The 20,399-nt window shown below is 43.0% G+C and overlaps 1 protein-coding gene across 2 annotated transcripts in view; it reads left to right on the top strand.

Moving 5' to 3' along the window:
- Window positions 1-20,399, top strand: part of LOC308094273 (rho GTPase-activating protein 12-like) — a 54,300-nt gene that overhangs the window by 7,595 nt on the left and 26,306 nt on the right. For both annotated transcript variants that reach the window (XM_080440821.1, XM_080440820.1), the window contains exon 2: window positions 414-1,246. In XM_080440821.1, coding sequence (XP_080296947.1) covers window positions 503-1,246 — 744 coding nt within the window. In that variant the 5' untranslated portion in view covers window positions 414-502. The remainder of the gene's footprint in view (window positions 1-413; window positions 1,247-20,399) is intronic.

Raw genomic sequence — 20,399 nt, 5'->3', positions numbered from 1 at the left:
GTGTGTGTGTGTGTGTGTGTGTGTGTGTGTGTGTGTTGCATAAGACAAATGAATTACAGAAAGTGACTATAAAAATCAACTACCGGTACTCTTCCTAGTTTATATTATTTTATTTGTCAATGTCATTCTGCTTTAAGACCTGAGGCGATTCTTAAAAATCTAGATTTTTCAAAAATAGCAGATCTACAAGTGCCGCACTATGAGCTTGTATATCTGCTATTTTTGAATAGCCAAAGAAATCTTAAGTGACACAGACGTGTTCCAGGTCTTAATGGGCATAAATGTTTCAATGTTGCCATGGGTGGCAGGTGTAACTGAATCAGATGATAGATAAACACAAAATGAATTAAGAAATAATTATCTCTCTTCAATTAACTTCTGTCCTGACCCCTATGTCTATCTGCTGTCTCCAGCCTTCATCTGGCGAGCCATGCTGATATCTCTGTCTGTCCTGCGGTGAATATCCTTCCAGAGGGGAGAGAGAGAGACGGTCAGTGGCGTCATGGCGGACCTGCCCATCGCGCCGGGCCAGGTCTACATTGAGGTGGAGTATGACTATGAGTACAAGTCCAAAGACCGCCTCATCACCATCCACCAGGGAGACTGCTACATGCTGGTTAAGAAAAGTAATGAGGACTGGTGGCAGGTGAGGAAGGAGGAAGGCACCAAGGCCTTCTATGTACCTGCTCAGTATGTCCGAGAGGTCCGCAAAGCCCTCATGCCCCCGCCCAAACCCATCTTCCATCAAGCCACGGCCCCTGAAGGGCCAGGTAACAACGCGGTCCCTGGCCAGCAGCACGCTGGCGGGCAGATATGCCGAGCAAGGCCGGACGACCTGGATCTGCACTCCAACGACAACTTCCAACAGCGGCACGAGTCGGCCTTCAGCCGCTCGCCGTCCTCGCCTAACACACCCTCGGCCACCTCCTCTTTCTCAAGCTACCGTCTCAGCCCGTCCAGCCCACACCGCGACTCCAACCACAACCCTGCCGCCAGCAGCCCCACCGAGCGCGACCGAGTCCTGGCTGAGATCTTGGTCCAAGGTGGTCAGAAGGGAAGCGGCGATAGTGGAAGATGTAACACCCTGCCCCGGAACCGCGCACGTTCCCCGGACCTGGTGAGGGCCCCGCTGGACGTGGACAATGCCCAAGAGCTCTGCGACTCGGCTGGGGAGAGCTCGGAGAGACGTACCAACGACTCGGAGTCTGGAGACGAACTGAGCTGCAGCTCCACAGAACAGCTTGAGGTAAGGAGCCAGGGCTGATGTCCTGTTGGTAGTGATTCTGGATCTATGAGTCTGTATGTATGTCACTCTGTCCACGATGAGCCTGATTTGTGGGTCTGATCCTGATTTCAGAGAGTCCTAGGCCACCAGTTACTGAATATTTGACAGATTTTAGGTAAAAGGTAAAAAATCGGGACCGGGTACCGTGGCTGTATAATTGCTGATACCTCAAAGTAGTCAAACAAAAGCTGATCTATTGGTCTGGCTGGTCAGGCTCTACAATACACTTTATCATCATCAAATCAGAAACTTCATAACTCAATATCTGACAATGTGGTGGTCAAAGTTCAAAGGTCAAGTAAGTCAATTATTGATTAACACATTGTCATAACCTTTGAATAATTCATCATATGAAGGATTGATTAATTATTGCTATGATGACTGATTGCATTTAGAACAGACTGATGTCTTCTGGATCAACTATACATCGCTAGATTGCCCTTTTTTTGTTTGTTGTGTTGCACTACCAAAGTCAGGAGTCTGGGTAACTGTTCTTCTCCCTAATTAAAAAAAACTAACAAGAAATCATGTTATTTTCCTTCCATGGCTCTAATATAACCCTCCTATACAGACTTGCACACACATCATTCTCTCATACTGAAAGAGAGACAATAGACAACATATTGATGTGACAGTGGTAGAAAGTGCTGCGAGTATGACAGAAAGTGCTGCTATATTCAACATTCAGGAGGACTTGCAGCTACTTTTTGAATTAGTCAGGCAGCGCTGTTCATTAGTCCATTAGGTGGACGATGGTCCGGGTGGGAGGATGGATGCCTGGGTGGACGACTGGTGGGGGGGTGTTTGTCCCTGAGATCATTAGCTCAGTCTGTTGGCTAAACAAAAGCCAGCTAGAGCCCAAAAACTGGGTTGGTTGGTGTGTGACGCTAAGCCCAGTCTACTCTGTCTTTGTGTGGGAGTCCATATGAGAGGAGTGGAGATGTACCGGTGGAGAAGTATGTACGTATGGCACATTCACACAACCTGCACTACATTGTGACCTGCTTTAGCCCTATTTAGACGATGTAGAACTCCTTAAACTTAGAAGATCTGGGTGTAACTAAAAAGTTCAACTCGGTCTGCACTCAGTTGAACTCTGTCACTTCCACATACTGTAGTTCAGATGGTATTTTTATGTTACGTGTTAAAAGAACAGAAATCTGCACACACAGTACAATATTTTATTAGCAGTTAAAAGGTCATTACTTTTTGCGACTAATATAATACACTGTGAGAATGTGTGCAGGTTTCTTGTGAGTTAAAACACTTGATGTTGTTTCAACCCAGCTTCTTTTTAAGATGTGCATGTGACGGGGTCATACCTATGTTCCCCAGACCTATGTTCCCCCACTAAGGTTATGGTTAGGGTTAGGTTTAGGTTAGGTCCATGTGACTATGAGTAAAAATGTTATGTCAAGTAACCCTAGAACATGTGCCTAAGCAGTGCTGTGCTGTGGTCTCAAAGGGGAAGCTTGCAACCGCTGTTTCATGACGTTAAGCTCTAGTAAAGGTGAACACATTCAATTTAAACATAGAACCATATTATCACAGTGCTCCAGTCCAGAGTAGAGTTCCTTCCTTCCTTTACAGGTGGCCATTGAAATTGTGCCCTGGAGAAAGGTCAGTGTTGGGTGTATCTACAGCCAGCTGCTGTCTACACCACAGTAAAACACTGCTGCTGGATCGCTCGTTTGAGCTAAAGTCCAGCCTGTAGTCCTGTAAGGTTCCTATTACTAGTAGGCAGGGGTCCTCTAGAAGCATATGTTGGTTGTACATGTGTGTGTGCGTGCGTGTAGGTGAAACCTCCCCAGTTTCAATGGGCAGCCTGTTTTGTTTGTTTTTCCTCTGCTTTGACAGCATGCTGCTGGTGATTCCAGCTCAGGTGTCAATCAACACTTTACTGCTTTAGTTTCTACTGGCTCCGCCCACCAAAATACTGTAGGCTGGAGAAAAGGTGACATCACTATCATGTCCAATATTAAACTTGCAGTGCCATGATTTTTGTACTTTCTGTTTGTCATTTGTGGAGGGACTCCACATTACTCCTGCCCAATGTGGTTAAAATGTGCAAGGATGTCTTGCCTCAGTTGCCTGTGTATTTTAGCTTTAAGCTTCTCTGGCAAACGGGTGAATAGGAACACTTTGCACTCCTGACATATCAGCACCATGCACCTCCCATCACATTGACTTAATTTCAAATTGTATCGCTCAGAAAAACAATTGGCACGCCTGATGTAAATGCATCTCAACAACGAGGAATTATTATAGTATGTATTAGTGAATGTGAACAAAATAGCTATTTTTGCAGCTAATGTCTGGACTTAATTACACCAGCATTGTTGTGAAGCAGGTTTTACTAATAGGAGAAGTTTAATAAAAAGATTGCTATTTCCGTTTGACAAAGGAGACAGACGGTAGGGAGAGAAGTACTTTGGTGAGACTACAAGTGGGCAGTGAAAAAGTCAAAGCCAGTTTTTGTTATGAGCTGTTGTATGTTTTAAGGCTGCCTTGAAAAGACACCTATTCTCTCAGGCTTATGGCCAATAGTTGTTTGTTGTTTTGTTTGGTTGTTTGTTTGTTGGTTGTTCATTGTTTTTGATGTAAAGCTTCCTTGGGTTCAAATTCAAGCTATTATTATTATGTGTCCACAGAAAAAACGATAATGATGATCATTATTTAGGAGAAAATAGACCTGTGGCACTCTAACTTTAACATTTGTTCCATAAATATCATGATATGACCATAAAGCACCAGCACCAGAAGATGGAATGGCATGAATACATACATACATAACCACAGCAGTGCAGAGGGTCTTACGTACATTGACTACAGCAGTGATGAGGGTCTTGAATGCATGACCACAGCAGTGATGAGGGTCTTGAATACATTGACCACAGCAGTGGTGAGGGTCTTGAATACATTACCAGAGAAGTGCTGAAGGCCTGGTTCTGCCTCTGTTATGTCCAGCTTTCAGGCAATTTCTACTCACTTAAGCTCTGTGCACTACCTCTGATAAGTCACTAAGTCAGTCATTCACGCTGCCAGTCAGTCAGTCAGTGAGTCTTTGAAGAACTCGCTGCATTAGCCCATTCAAACCAGGAACGCATCTGTGAAACCACTTAATCTATATTTTATACTTTAATAGCAGATATACAAGCTCATAGCGTGGCACAGAGTGCCGCGCTATGAACTTTTCTGGGGGTCATATAGGCCTAATTTTGGGGGTCCTTGCATGAAAACGTTTGAGCACCACTGACACAGCAACAATAGTTTTTCAGAAAACTGTTGACATTTGTAGAATCGGGTCTCAGGTCTAAATGGGTTAGAGTTGGGCTCAGTCTCTTATCTGCAAACGATGGCCTACTTAGTCACCAGCCTTCCAGCCTTTTCTACTGCCATCCTTCTCTTGCCTGCCTCCTATCCCGGTCCTCAGATGGGGAGAATGGCTGAAGCCTCCCCCAGCTCCTCAGGACTTGTCTTTTGAATTGATACAGTGTGTGGGTTTTAAAAGATGGGTAGCTGCTGGAACAGTTGGGTCTCAACTGGATTCATGCTGAATCTGACCTGAATATTGTGCTTCAAATGAACTTGACCCATTCAATCCGGGAACACATTTTCGGTGTCATTTTAGATTTTTTAGCTATAACCATTATTATATACTTTGGGCTATTCAAAAATCTCATAGCGCGGCACAGAGTGCACCGAGTGCCGCGCTATGAGCTTCTGATCTGCAATTTATTTTGAAAAAAATTGTTTTTTTTAAAGGGAAAATCTTTAACTAAAATCTTTGCTTCTGCGGATTCTACAAATGTATTCTAAATCCTAACAAAAAGAAACGTATGTTGCTATAATATCAGTGGTTCTCAAACTTTTTCATGTCAAGGACCACCCAAAAGGATGTATTTGTCCACGGACCCCCCCCCCCCTCCCCCATATCAAAATATTTAGTTCCAGGGACCCCCCGAAGCAAAGATTTGAGTTAAAAATGTGTGTGTGTGTATATATATATATATATATATATATATATATATATATATATATATATATATATATATATATATATATATATATATATATATATATATATATATATATATATATATATATATATATATGTTCAAAGATGAGCTTGTACAGTATATGTGTTATTTTTGAATAGCCAAATAAATCTAAAGTGACACAGATGCGTTCCCGGATTGAATAGGTTAAGTAAATAGCATGGGATCCTCTTATTAACATTTATCATATACTGGGGGGCCCGGACCCACGGGTTGAGAACGACTGATTTAAAACTCTCCATTTGTATCTGTTGGATCGTGACGGATGCCTCATCAGAGTAGACACGACATTCTCCAGGCCCCGGTATTGATTTTCATGAACCCTCCTTCAGATGAAACGATCTGGCTCTGAAATCAGTGGATCGTCCGTCCTTCCCTGGGCAATAGAGTGTCACACCGGTTATAGTCACCTACGGAGACAGATGTTTATTCCCCTCCAGTCGCTTCATTTAACGACTCTGCTCACACCGTCCCTGTGTACTATAATTTTCTGCTCCAGTGCACCTCCTTATTGCCCCCCCCCCCCTGTACTGTTTTCCAATGCTGCTGGCCAGAGGCCCTAAGATCACATCCAGTGAGAATTAACCCATTCAAACCGGGAACGCAAAATAGCAGATATACAAGCTCATATAGCGCGTCAATTTGGGTGGTCCTTGACAAGAAAACGTTTGAGCACCGCTGATATAGCAACATAAGTATTTTCAGAATGTTTCAAAAAAATAGCAGATCTACAAGCTCATCATAGCGTGTATATCTGCTATTTTTTTGAATAGCCCAAAGAAATAAAGAAAAATGACACAGATGCGTTCCCGGCCTTAATGGATTAAGAACCAGTCAGTAGTGGTGTTTCTCTAGATGAACTAACTCCTCGCAGGGTTTGCTGTGAGTTCATTTTAGTTTCAAACATCTTCTCAGATGGGTAAAGTTCAACTTGAGCTGATGACTTTGCGTCTGTGCACAATATTTACACGACACGACAATTTTGTGTGAGCACATTTGTTGCACGAATAGAACCTTTTTTTTGTCACTTAGAATTGTATTCCTTTTTTGTACACACATACATACAACATGCAATCAAAAACCAAACAATTTTATCACAAAGGACAATTCACACACAGGAATCTGACTTGTTCCATTGATGCACAAGTGTTGTCACCTTAGACTTTCATCTTTGGCTTTCATACTAAGTTAATAACACAGTTTAGAAGGACAGGACTGAACATACACTCCGTGCCATAGAGTAGTGCAAGACACACAACGATTATAGTACAGGTAGCTATATCAGTGTCTTGCCATTAAACCATATATCAGTGTCTTTGTCTTGTAAAGCTGTACGATAAACCATGAACCACAAGCGCTTTGATCACAGAGTACAGTAATTGCACACAGTGCAGGAACATTATCGGTGGCTTGAGTTCTGCACAGATACAGGGACAACACTACAGTTCCTCACATCCAGTGTGGTGGGACGGTGAAAGACATAGGACAGACAGACAATGGACCTTCTGTGTGGTCACACATTTCACAGAGAGGAAGCATCAAGAAGAGATGTTGTTGACCTCCAGCTCTGGTTGAAGAGTGTATTGATTGTCCCAGCTCAAGGCTATAGATTACATATAGTATAGGCTCTCCTCTCCTCTGTTCTCCTCCACTCCTCTCCTCTCTGTGTAGTCTTCCATTAACCTGGAACTTTTTACTCTGCTAACACAGTGTGTGAGTCAGCAGGAACATTGCTCCATTCTCTCTCGATGTTTCCTCTCAGCATGTCTTATCTCTTTCCATCATTTGTCACCCCTCTTTTCCTTCTCTTGCTTCAACTATCCTATCTCTCTCTCTCTCTCATTCTCAGGGTAAATATCAGCCAATCAATTGCCCCCTCCCCATCCTTCTTCCTGTAATCAAATGGGAACATTGATTGGAGGAAGGAAGCACTTCCTTATTTGTTTGATTATATAATGTATAGTACACATTGCGCGCGCATGTTTTATTGCACTCTTCTTATCTCTTTTCCACTCTGCACCTGTCACTCGCCATACAGTATATTCTCACTCTCACGCCTTGTTTGACATGTTCAGCATCACCTCTCTCACTTGTTTTAAAGCAGCCTGTTATTTATATCACATGTTGGCAGAGCGCCATATTGGTTGTCTGTTGTAGAGGCTAGAACTGGATTAAATAGAACCTTAAGTACCCTTTAACTACGGGAACTTTAATTTGTCATGGCCTCATTATCATGTAAGTTAACTTTCAACAGTGCCAAGATAATAATAATGATTATTGTTATTATTCATTATTTAATTTAATTCATGCATTAATTATATATCGTAGTACGTGCGCACAGTGCTACGGTAGATAGAATAGTATGTGCTCATTGTATAGTAGTACCGTATTTTCCGCACTATATGGCGCACCGTCAGTGCGCCTTATAGTGCGGATGCGCCTTATAATCCGATGCGCCTTATATATGTATCAATATTGGTTCCCTTGGTTTCCGCACTATAAGCCGCACCGTCAGTGCGCCTTATAGTGCGGATGCGCCTTATAATGCGGTGCGCCCTATATATGAAAATAATACATTTATTGAAGGTGCGCCTTATACTCAGATGCGCCTTATAGTGCGGAAAATACGGTATATAGAATAGCACAGGCGAGAGAGGGTTCCAGGGGGTCCCCAGCAAAATTAGTTAATATAGCATAAAAATCTTTTTAACCACTTCAAACCTATATACATCGGCTATTTTCCAAATCATGAAAATATGTGAACATTTTGGAATAGTTTGAAAACATTTTAACAGCTAATCTTGTCAAATATTTTCATAAGGGGGTCCGGGGCCAAACAGTAATTTGGGGGTTATTGACGCCTGAGAAACACTGGTATAAATAATAGCACAGTACGTGCTAGCTTATGTGGTTGTTGACACAGGCTTTGCGTCTCTGCAGCCAAAGTCATATAGGAGCCCTGAGGACTTCGTAGTACCATTCTCTACTGTTCTGACACACATACTTGCTGCATATACGCACACACATTTTGCATACACACACAGGCTACACATGCACAAAAGCACGCCCACTAGACCCCAATCACGCCATACAAGCGAGCCAGTGCATGCACACGTGCATAGTCAGGGCAAACACCTAGTAACACCCTGACATGCACAGACTCGTACATGCATACACACAGCCTGAGGCGGTCTGGCATCGACTCGACTCGACTCGACTCTTTCTTCTCTTCTCTTCTCAAAATAATGGAGCCTGGAGAAAAGGTGTCATCACATCTCTTCTCGATTCTTTCTCTATCTTCATTTTTTTTAAATAAATGTCTGTCCTTTTTTATTCTTTATTTTTATCCTCCTGTTTCTCTCTCTGCACTTCCCTCTTTTCTTCCTTTAATAAAAAATATGATATAGCACATTAAAAAAGACTAGTATTGCATATTAGTCAGACATTTCTCCACACAAGACAAAACATCGCAAACTAACTGTACTGTTTATCTCTGTAATTCTGTATGCAGAGTCTGCTGACCACATTACTGCATACAAAACAGCCACTTGCAGTGTTACAGACATCTATATTATGAGACAAGATGACCTCCAAATTGTATTGTATTTCCACAAAAAGTGACTTTTAAAGCAAACACAGTTTACGAGTTAAAACTAACCAGGTGTGCTCGGATAAAAATCCCCCCCCCCCCCTTCTCTCTGAGTGCACATGAATGCACCATCCCTGCAGGGAAGGTGACTGTATAAAACACTGCATTAAAGTGACAACAGTGTTTCCTTGCTCAATCATCCCTTGCTGCTGGTCAGATAAGTCCTCTGCTGTGTTCCAGACTAGAGGGAAGGGATTACGGACATGTAAGAAAGCTTTCTCTGTGGCCGCATGGCAGGACAATGCTGGTCTGTCACTGGAAATCAGTGTGTCTTTGTACTCTCTCCATATCGACATTACACATCATGTCTTATAAAAATTGATGATGCGTTGATTGATGAAAAAACGGGAGCGACCTGATAGCCGAATGGATAGGGGTCATACATGGGCTCTAATGCCTGACAGTGAGTCTCCGGTTTGATTCTCAGCCAACCAGACCATTTGCTGTGTGTCACTCTCCTACTCTGTATTTCCTGTCTCTCTACACTGTACCTGTCAATATAATAAAAAGTGTCAAAAAGAAAAGGGAAACTGAAAACTAGTTTTGGGATTTCAGTGATTATTTTTTTACTCCACTTCTACAGAAATGAGTGGCAAAAAAAAAAAGACTAGCATAAGGTATAACACGTGTCTCTAGTCTGGACAGTGGTGTACATGTATGAATAGTGGTTGATGTTTCTCTCAGTAGCCCCTCCTGAGAGTCTTTGATTAAAACGCAGAACAAGAACATTTTCTGCGGAGGGGGGAATACCACCCACTCTTATAGAGAGCTTTTGTTAATCCCTCTGGGACCTTCAATTGGATATCTGTGTGTGTGTGTGTGTGTGTGTGTGTGTGTGTGTGTGTGTGTGTGTGTGTGTGTGTGTGTGTGTGTGTGTGTGTGTGTGTGTGTGTGTGTGTGTGTGTGTGTGTGTGTGTGTGTGTGTGTGTGTGTGTGTGTGTGTGTGTGTGTGTGTGTGTGTGTGTGTGTGTGTGTGTGTGTGTGTGCGGCGTGCGCTCACATCTGTGTGTGTGCACGCACAGGCATATGAATGTGCATGTGCCTGTGAGCTTGTGTGTGTGTCTGCTGTGTGTGTGATTTGGTGTTCCCATCCTTGCGTGTTGGTGGTCTGTTGTTCTACCAGCTGGGATGGCCTGTGTTGTGCAGAGCGGCATTCTGCGAGGGCTGGGCCATCAGTGGTGACAGTGACTGTTGTGGGCAGTATCACACGGAGCACTGCACGCACCCACACTCTTCTCTTTCTCTCTCTTTATATGAGAGTCTATGTCAGAGATGTGTGTGGTTTGAGAAGTCCTTCTTAGAGGGACATTATCTGGTGCGCCACAGTAATATTCCAGTCAGTCAGTCAGTCAAGTGTGTATGTGTGTGAGATAAAGAGAAAGAGAGGGAGTTTGTGAATAGACGGGGGTTGCCACTGCATGTCTGGGCTCCTCTGCTTTCCTCGGCATCATCTCCATTCTCATCAGCACCACAGGACCGGAGTCTGCTACAGTAACAGCAGCAGTACAGCAGCAGGACAACATGTACCCAGACGGCAATGAGACGGTAAGACAAATTCTCTGTTCACGCCCCCCACATGTTGTGTCGGCATGTACACATGCCAACACAATACTCACATCGGCATGCGTGGGCACTCGGAGCCACGCACACTTTTTGACCTGAGCGTCAGATACGCGATCAAATCCAGATGTGTGCGGTTTCTTTGGCACAACCCGCAGCGCAGCTCGTTTGCAGAGTCAGCACGAGAATCGATACTGCTTAGCCTAATGCATTGGAGTAAGTTGCTTGCTGCAGAGTGACTCAGGCATATAATGCTAAATATCTCTGCCCTCGCTCATATTACTCATCAGAAAAGATTCTGGCTTTTGCAGGCTCTTTATCACTCAGATTCACTCATGCCAGCTGGCATTGTTACGTGCCGCTCTATTCTGTGCAATATCTTTTAATTGAGTGACACCACTATTGTAGACTTTATCTGGTGTGCTCTGTGCTGTAATGCTCTGTTTTAATAGCAGCCCTGTGTGAGCAGAAGCTCTTGAGCTTACAGTTCTGCACATGCATGCATCGGAAGCTTTGTCACATACACACGCATGCTGACATACACCGCAGACGCACAACACACACTGATCTGACAGGCTTTTGTTGCAAGACTTAGCAGAGTCTTGTTCTCTCGTTTCGGCTCATTCAGGTCTGTTCTCATCTCTCACAGCTGATCCTTAAAGATTTACGGACAAAACACAGGGTACTTCTCTGAACGCATAATGTCAGGAGCTCCCGAGATTCAAGAAACAAACGGACAGCTGAGATTCATGCTAGTCGGGTCTTGAAGAGGATGATGATGAGGGGAATGCGACGGGTGAATCTAAGAGGGTGCGCTAAGCACTTGTCATGCTACATTACATAAGCGCCGGCTACGTAACATTTGTTTGGACAGCTGGCTGGTGAGAAGAGCTCAGGGCGGCAGCGGTACTGCGGTGGGAGTGAGGGAGGGAGAGGAGGTGTAGACTGGACCAAATATTCTGTAATGTTGCTTTGTGGATTTGGGATTTAATTTCTCATCAGCATGAAGCTGTTGGAGACGATACGTTTAACATAACAGATATGCAGTCTTGGTAGAAATTATTATTTATTTTGATATGTTCATAAATTTTTTTAAATAGCTCTGTCTCCATGTGGTACGCCTACCAGTTATCATCAACGAAAAGATGCTGAAATCTTAACATTGCCCAGAGAGTTTGTATACTTGTTTAACCACACAACCTATAACTTTGATGTTTTGTTTTAAAAATTCGCTCTCGTATCGGTTTCCTTTCCAAGCATGTCTCTATAACATGATCCCCTTGCACTCCTTTCATGCCATTGAGCAAGGCATCACTCTAGGTAGGAGCATCAACTGAGCGCCCAGGATGTTAAAGGGACTGATGTCAAAGACTCTTGGACTAGGATGACTTTTTGGGATCAGACACACTGTCTGGCTAACAAAGGTTATTTTCCTGTAACATCTGTCTCTTAAATTATGAAGTGAACCCTCATCAAGACCGCGTGTCTCTCTGACCTCGCACCAAATGACAGAGAACAGTTAGTTCTGTCCAGTATAAATAAAGGTTTGTTTGGGGCCCTGCCCATGTGTACTTAGGGTTGTCTGGGCAATGACAGTGTGCACTATAACTTCTCACTCTCCACTGGGAAAGATTCTCTTTTTGCACTTTGCCCCGAGTCAAGTTCTGAATCTGAGCCAACAAATATTAACTTTGGGAATGTGGCAATTTGAATGTTTAATGTGGTATCTGATTTGAATCTAATATGGAATACAAAATAATTGAGTCACTGGTTTGTTTAAAGATTTCAAGACTTCTTAGTCAAGTCTCTCCAGTACATATCTAGAAAGTGTGGCAAAGTATGCAACATGAATTTATAGAAAATCACAAAAGGTTTCAGAAAAGTCAGGGTCAGCACTACAACCTCCTTTTGGTTTCTGTTATTTTGCGTTATGCTACTTAGTGTGAAGAATAATCTTCACTTCGTATAGTGTGATGAACTCTAGTTACAATAGCCATTTATGAGCTACAGTGCATCCTATTAAATGTCAGCCTAAACCATCTCAAGTTTATTTGTATAGCCCTTAATTACTGTTGCAGTCTCAAAGGGCCCACATTTCTCAAAGGAAACTAACCACACACCCTTTCCTTAGCCCCTCAGTTGGGCAAGGAAGAACTCCCAAGAAAAAGCAAAGAAAAAAACCTCAGGAGGGAGCACGAAAAAGGGGCTCCCAGTCCCTTCCAGGGAGGACAAGTGTGCAATAGGTGGCAATATTCAAATGCAAAACAAACAAAAGAACAAAACTACTGGAAAAAAGTCTATTGGTTTTATATTTATTTCTCCAAAATGGAGAAATGTTTAGGAACCCTGCTCAGATTATTGTGGCCCTACTGGTTTGTGTGGGCTACTGTAACTGGAGCTCAATTGAGCACAATGAGCATTAGCACTGGTTTAGCCTTCAATTACAAAGACCTACTTTCTCCTCACAGCTTGGAGTGGGTTTCCCTTAGACGTCACCACTACTAAGGTTTGATGTCAGTAGGTCAGACTCAGTGCAACATCTACAAATGAGGGTTTTATCCCCATCCCACCCCCCTCCTCCAGCTGCTCTGTTGAACGTGAAGCTTTCAGCGCTATTACAGTTACGCAGGGCAGAGGTCAAAACCAGTCAAGAGATGGAACTCTTATCATTAACTGCATAGAATCAATTAGGATCTAGTACTTTTCATGTGGTAGGCCTACTGGGCTTGAAAATACAGCATTTCTAGGATAGGCTTGCATGTGTTTATCCTAGGTGGTTGCTGTAGTCCAAATGATTTAATTTTATGAATGGCATTTGACCAGGCCCCTCTTGTGACACAGTCTTGATGTTGAGTAAGACTTTACAAATCACATTTTAGAATAAGTCTATAGTCTAAAGATAAACATCTGTGCTACATAACCTTGCCTGTAGTCTGTCCATATACATTTATCTTTACAGCATCGACTCAGCTCTTCATTCTACTTGTGTGAATATTTTAGGGGCTCTAATAAGTCCATTTGCAACCAAACTGGTGTCCAGACTGCTGTGTGTCCAACCTTAAACGCAACCTACGGGCTCCTCTCCACAGCTTAAATTTGTATTATGTGGATTAGATCACAAACTAACCACGGCATGCTGAGGCAGGCATCAGAAGTATTCATCGAGTTGTTCCAGCGGAACTGGGAGGGATATCGTGTTTGCCGGCACACGTTACGCCCTCCCGGGGAAACTCCTCACTGTCAGGTGGAATGAAGTGTCTGGTGACTCCATGTGTATCAGAGGAGAAGTTGTTGTCTACACCCTCCCCAAGACCAACAAGTAGGTGTTTGCAGTGACTGGGACTATAGCCTATACATGGGGGAACTGGCAAAGACTAAATTGGGGAGATAAACCACAAACCTCTTCCTGTTTGCTTCTCCCCATTATGGCTTATGAATCTGTCACAGATTGACACCATATTGTCCTTTTTCATGGGATTTGGAATGTGTTGATTGACCTCTGTCACCCTAGTTGCAGGCTTGCCTCGGGTAGCCTATCTTGTTGATATTATCCATGTTGCTTTTTAGAGACTAAATGTGAGAACACATTGTCCCGGTCATTTAAGGTGACAAACAAACCCGGGCCCATACTGTAGAAAGTAGAAACCCATAATATTTCCCAGAAGCCACTTAGTTTTTGCAATATAATTAAAATTGATGGTTGTGGTGGGACATGGCAGCATCGTGGAGCTGTTTATCATTTGTGTTGCAGTAGAGCCTGTGAGGTTCCTGGGCGATACTTGAAGGTCGAAAGTAGACCACACTGTCCTTTGGGTGAAAACAGCGGGGGTCACAGCGACAACGGTTGGCTGTGATCCCTTGTACAGTAAAAATATGTTTATATACTTGTGATAATTATAATTTAATTTGATCTATTTGAAGCTTTAGAGTCCGAAACTCTCTCCTCTTGTTACCTCTATTCTACCTTTTGTAATCCTTCCTCGCAGCAATGATAGAGACAGTATCGGCCCAGCGGAGTGTCTAATACACAGCTGGTTTATTTTATGGTGAACCCTTCCCCAAAGCCCTCTGAGTTGCAAAAGAGAGACGAGCTTATGTGACCCCCCCCCCATACCCACACACACACTCACACATACGCATAAACTATGCGTCTCTGAAGCTGGACTGAAGTCTCTGTCGTTCGGTGAAACCGCTCTCCAAGGCCTGATAATCCACATCAGACCGCTCTGGTGTGTCAACAGACCGGGGTTGAATTGGGTCAAAGGACACTGGTTATGGCAGATGCTTCTGTTAAGAGCACACTACAAAATGTGTTATGGGCTCTTGTCCACACACACACACACACACACACACACACACACACATACACATACACATACACACACACACACACAGTATTTACACACTGTATTTACACACCGTATTTATGTCTGTCTGTCCACGTGCATGTGTGGCTGTGTCCTTTTGCAGATGTATCTGTGTGTGTTTGTGTGTGTATAATGTTGTGTTCTATGTGTCTATCGTGTCTTAAGTAACCTATGAAGCATTTCAGTAACATTGCATGGAATGCTTCCCAGTTGTAGCTTCAATCAGGCCCTGATCCCTCAGAGACAGCCAGGCCAGTTCTATTTGTCTCGCTAAACTGGTTTGATGCGAGAAGTTTTTGTTGCCTCGCTCAGGGCTGCTGTCTCAGGAGCCAGTGAGATAGTCCCAAGCTATTGTTCATTTGCATTCAGGACCTGAAATACAGGTTCAGGGCTGTGTGAATAGCAGGTCATTCTGAACTGTGTGTGGACCAACGGTTTTTACCAAGGACACGTTGGATTTCATTACACACGGATAAATACGACAACAAATTGCACAATCAGTGACTGGTATTATCTTATCAACCTCTGGGAACCTCTTGGTTTGGTTTCAGTCTTCAAATGACTTGATGAAATACGTTTCCCTCATCTGTGCATCTGTGAATAGTATGAATATATTAGTGAACTGCTGTGATTTGGAGGCTAGTGTGCCCTATCTCTAAGTGTGCACATCGCTAGCTTTGTGTCTTATCAGCTACATTGAGATAAGAACTGTGCGTGTGTATGGTGGAGGCCGGCAAAGGAAGAGGATTCAAGAGACACGGTCAGCTTACAAAATTATCATTTTTGTCCACGGACCGTAGTTACTGATGAATCCTGAAATTAGCCACCAGTAACTTTATTTTTATAATCTTTTTTAAATCAGAAGGACATCTTCATGATGGTTTCTTATCGTTCACAGAGTAGTAATTTAACAGCTGAGGTCCTGAATTAGCAGACTTTGGGTGATCTAATATTAGATCTCTCATCTTGGTCTTGACGAGCTTCTATGCTCTTCTGGCTTTTGACTTTTGGCAGGCAATAAGCAGAATACGAATCCTGCTAGTGAAAGTAAAACGTGTGTCACTGACTGTCAATGACTCGTTAAGGCCTCTGTGACACAACGTCACATCATCTACCTTTGGATCAAAAGGAAGCTGAGTGATGTGTTTCGTTTGCTAGCATCTTTCAGTCCTCTGTATGAAAACGGAGGAGACGCACTGGGAAGCAACTGGAGCCATACGTTTGATGGAATGCTTTGAAGGCAATGAGAGCTGATCGGACAAGCTTATGATTTCTTTTCTTTTTGTAATGATTGTGACCTTTGTCAAATAATCGGTTCAGGTAAAAAAGAAAATCATATTTCTTGTTTTTTCGATATGCAGTTGTACACACTATATGATTTTGAGGTATATTTTTGACTGCGCAGTATGGGTCGTCTTCAGGAGAGACTGTCAGTGAGCCTGTCAATACCTGAGTCAGTCTCCCCTACTGGGCACATACTGCCCACAGTGCCTAGTCAGAAACTTACTCTGTGCTCTTCAGATACCTCAACAAAATTAGGACAGGACCTATGTCCTGTGGAGCCCGAACTCTAGAAGAGTCTGTGAACCGCATGGTTGCACACGCATGCACGTATGCATGCATACACGCACATAATACACATGCACACACACTAGACATTGTGACCCATAAGGGTCCATTTGGGTCCGTTAGAGTTAAATTAACTCTGAAGATTTTACTGTTTACAAGGTAACTTGTGTTAGCAGCTGTGCTGAGAGAGATCTGACTCTTCTTAGTTTGACCTTGCAGGAGGGCTTGCCATGGTCATTGAAGTAATCACAGCCAACAGTAGCCTCCTCCGCCTCATCTCTCTCTCTCGCCCTCGTTTTTCAATTTCACTTGCTTTTAAGCCAAGCACTCCTCCATTTATATTCCCCCCCATTCGCCATCCTATCCTCTGCTCAGCAAAATAGACAGCGGCTGGCCACAGACTCATTTGTAAAGCAGTTATCAGCACTCTCTGTGACTGATTGTTTGCGAAAGTCCTTGTCTGTTATTGTTGATGTTGTTGTCGTCTTCCCTCGGTTCGCTCACTGGCTGATAAATGGCACAGGGTGAACAGCTTCGGCTGTATCGTTTTAAAGGTTGTCACTCTGCATATGCGCAGACGAGGAGATGACTTAACTTCTCTCCTCTCTCATAGCCTTTTCTTCTCTCCTCTCAGAATATGGGGGATACATTTACTCCCCTCGGTGTCGATGAGGATGCAAGCACTGACTTGGGAGCAGTAAATCATTGTGAGTTTTACGACTTTACGGTGGTAGTTATGAAACAGATCAGAGGTTAGTCTGATTCTGAACAATGTTACAGTTCATGAAAGTTGTATTCAAAAGTTGTATTCAAAACAAGTTGTAACAAATCTGTAGCAGATATGGTATGCAGATATCTTTGTTTATAAGTAGCGGCACTGACCCAGAAGAACAACTAAGAAGTAGGCTGGAATATCTGGCTCACACTTCATGCTTTAAATACCTCTACAGTACCGTCATTTCAGACCTAACCTTCATCAAGGTATCGTGTGTGGTAACAACAAATATAATGTGTAATTCTTTCTTTTTTTTAATTATTATTATGGCTAAAATAACCATCCACTTTAGCAGTAGTAGTTGAAGTTGGCCTTACTGTATATGGTTTAACCTGTTTAAACAACATTCTGCCAGCAACATCCTGACATGCCACTGGTTTACTCTGGGATCTTCCCTAGCCCAGGGATCTGTTTCTCCACCTCCGTCTTCCTCATACCAATACTTAACCCTCCTATTTCTCCATAAAGAGGTATGTCGTTTAGGACACGTGGCCTCTTCTCCATAGCTGGAGGAGGTGGAAAATGTTTGACACCATTTTTTTCCCCCCCTCCCTCTCTATCTCTCTCTCTCGGTCTCTCTATCTTCTGCATTCTTGAGATGAGCAGAGACAGGTTGATACAAGACATTGTGCAGTTGAAAAGAGAGAATGAAATTGGTTTTACAACATGGCGCTAGTGAGAAGATGGAGAAAAGCAGCAGAAATGAGGTTGAAATGGGACAAGGGAGGGATGGATCGACATTACATGTCTACAACAGGAAGAGGGTCATTAATGCACAGTGCGTAATGCGTGCGAGGCACAGCAGCGTCACTTCATTGATTCCTTATCTCTCCTTCCCTGCCGACAGGACCCGTCTGATAAACATGTCCGGGTGGGTTCAGATCTACATCTCTGGGAAATTATTAATTCGGGTGGATGGTGGGTGGATGATTTATTTGTACACACAGATTCGGGTGACGTCGGAGCTCATCAGCGCATTTCTACCCCCATGTAGTCCCTGTTGCTGCTGACATTGTTGGTCTTTTGGGAGGATGTAGACAACCATGTGTCTCCTGTGAAACACATGACGTCGCTGGCTGCTGCTTTTCACCTGACAGTGAAGAGTTTCACATTTCACCGGGAGTGCGTAACGCATGCAGAGGAACGCGCTATCCCTCCCAGTTCCACTGCCCGTTTGAACAGGCACCTGATCAACCTGTAGGAGTCATTAGTGCGGTGTCAGCCACATATTTCCATTGCTTCCCATCATGTTGGGAACACAATTGGCTGTGTTTGTGCACAAACACAGCCAATTGAGCTTGAACAGTGTAAGCCAGATGCACCGTGGAGGATTTGTGATGGGCAGGAACTTTACACCTGCACCACCCTAAGACCGTTGATATAGGTTCCAGGTGAAAAATCTGTGAAGATGTCCTTTAACATAATACCTCAACTAGGCAATAGAACTGTAGCTAGTTTAGTCACTTAAGCCCTATATACTTTGTTGACAGGAGTCCCCCAGGGGTCTGTACTTGGCCACCTCTTTTTTTTGTTCTACACCAAATTAGCTAAAAAATAGCAAATCTGAAAGTTCACAAACTAGCTTGTAGATCTACTATTTGTGGCTAATCTTTCCGTTTTTTTGCAGAATGTTCACCCATTATGACATTCCCTGAATAGGGACACGAGGGTTCATGTGGAATTAGCCTAAAAGATATTAAATGACACCGGCGGATGCAGAAAACCCCCAAAATGCAGCAAAATGGGAACGTGATCTGAGCTGGTTTCTATGTTTACTGTAATGAATTAGAGCAGCAGCCGAAAGCAGTGTCCTGTTTAGTGGATGCACCTCTCTGTCTTTTAACCCATTCAGTCCGGGAACGCATAATGTTAACTTCCTGCTGATTTTACTATTTGAAGATCCGGATCCGGATCCGCGAATCCAGTCCGGGTTTTCTTCTTAATAAAAATAGCAAAATCAACAGGAAGTTAACATTTTCATTAAAAAAACAAACAGTACTGGGTTTGGTGATGTTCTATATTGTCTGAATCAACTTTGTTTGTTTACATGCTAAAAGAGTGACTTTGAGAGCTGTTTTACCGTACAATGTAAGTCAATGAGGAGCATATTTTGAATTATCAATTTCTAATCAATGGAGCAATTATTTTTGATTTCTTGTCCACCTTTGGAGTTACATCATGGCAAGGTAACTACACAACCCAAACCTCTACCAAAGTGGTCTTGCCCTTTAAGTTGTATATTTGCTATTTTTGAATAGCCAAAGAAATGTTCAAATGACACAGATGTGTGGTATATCTGATGATCGATGAGCCTCTCACAGCAAGCTAACCCAGTGGAGCACAACCGTTGGCTGCAGAACCACTGAACACACCACTAAGGTCTAACATAAATCATGGTCTCTCATACTTAGCTTTAACCCATTCAATCCGGGAACACATCTGTGTCATCTTAGATTTCTTTGGCTATTCAAAAATAGCAGATCTACAAGCTCATAGCGCTGCACTTGGTGCCGCGCTATGAGCTTGTAGATCTTCAATTTTTTTGGGGGGGAAATCGTGAAAATGTGTGCAAATCTTTGAATATGTATATTTTTAAAGCGAACATTTGTAACTCAAATCTTTGCTTTTGAGGGGTCCCTGGAACAAAACATTTTGAGATGGGGGTCCTCTGCCAAATATATATATATAAAAATGTTTTCTAAATTCTAACAGTATGTAGTTATATCAGTGGTCCTCCAACTTTTCCATGTCAAGGACCCCCAAAATGATATGTATTTGGCCGCGGACCCCCATCTCAAAGTGTGTTGTTCCAGGGACCCCCAGAAGCACAGATCGGAGTAAAACATTTTAGCTTTAAAACATATATATATATATATATATTCAAAGATTTGCACAAATTGACCATGATTTTTTTTTAAATGCAGATCTACAAGCTCATACATATCTGCTATTTTTGAATAACCAAATAAATCTTAAAGTGACACAGATACGTTCCCGGTCTTAATGGATTAAGAAGGTAGCTGTCAATGGGTTAGTAAAAAAAATACTGCTTTTACAGAGTTCCCACGCTGGCTGATAACGGATCTTAACCACTGTGAGTCACAGTCTCAGAATCACTTTATTTGTCACTTTCCCC

The sequence above is a fragment of the Gymnoscopelus braueri genome, assembly GCF_963280865.1.
Source record: "Gymnoscopelus braueri genome assembly, chromosome: 10".
Taxonomy (NCBI): Eukaryota; Metazoa; Chordata; class Actinopteri; order Myctophiformes; family Myctophidae; genus Gymnoscopelus; species Gymnoscopelus braueri.
This window is presented reverse-complemented; position numbering and strand designations above follow the sequence as displayed.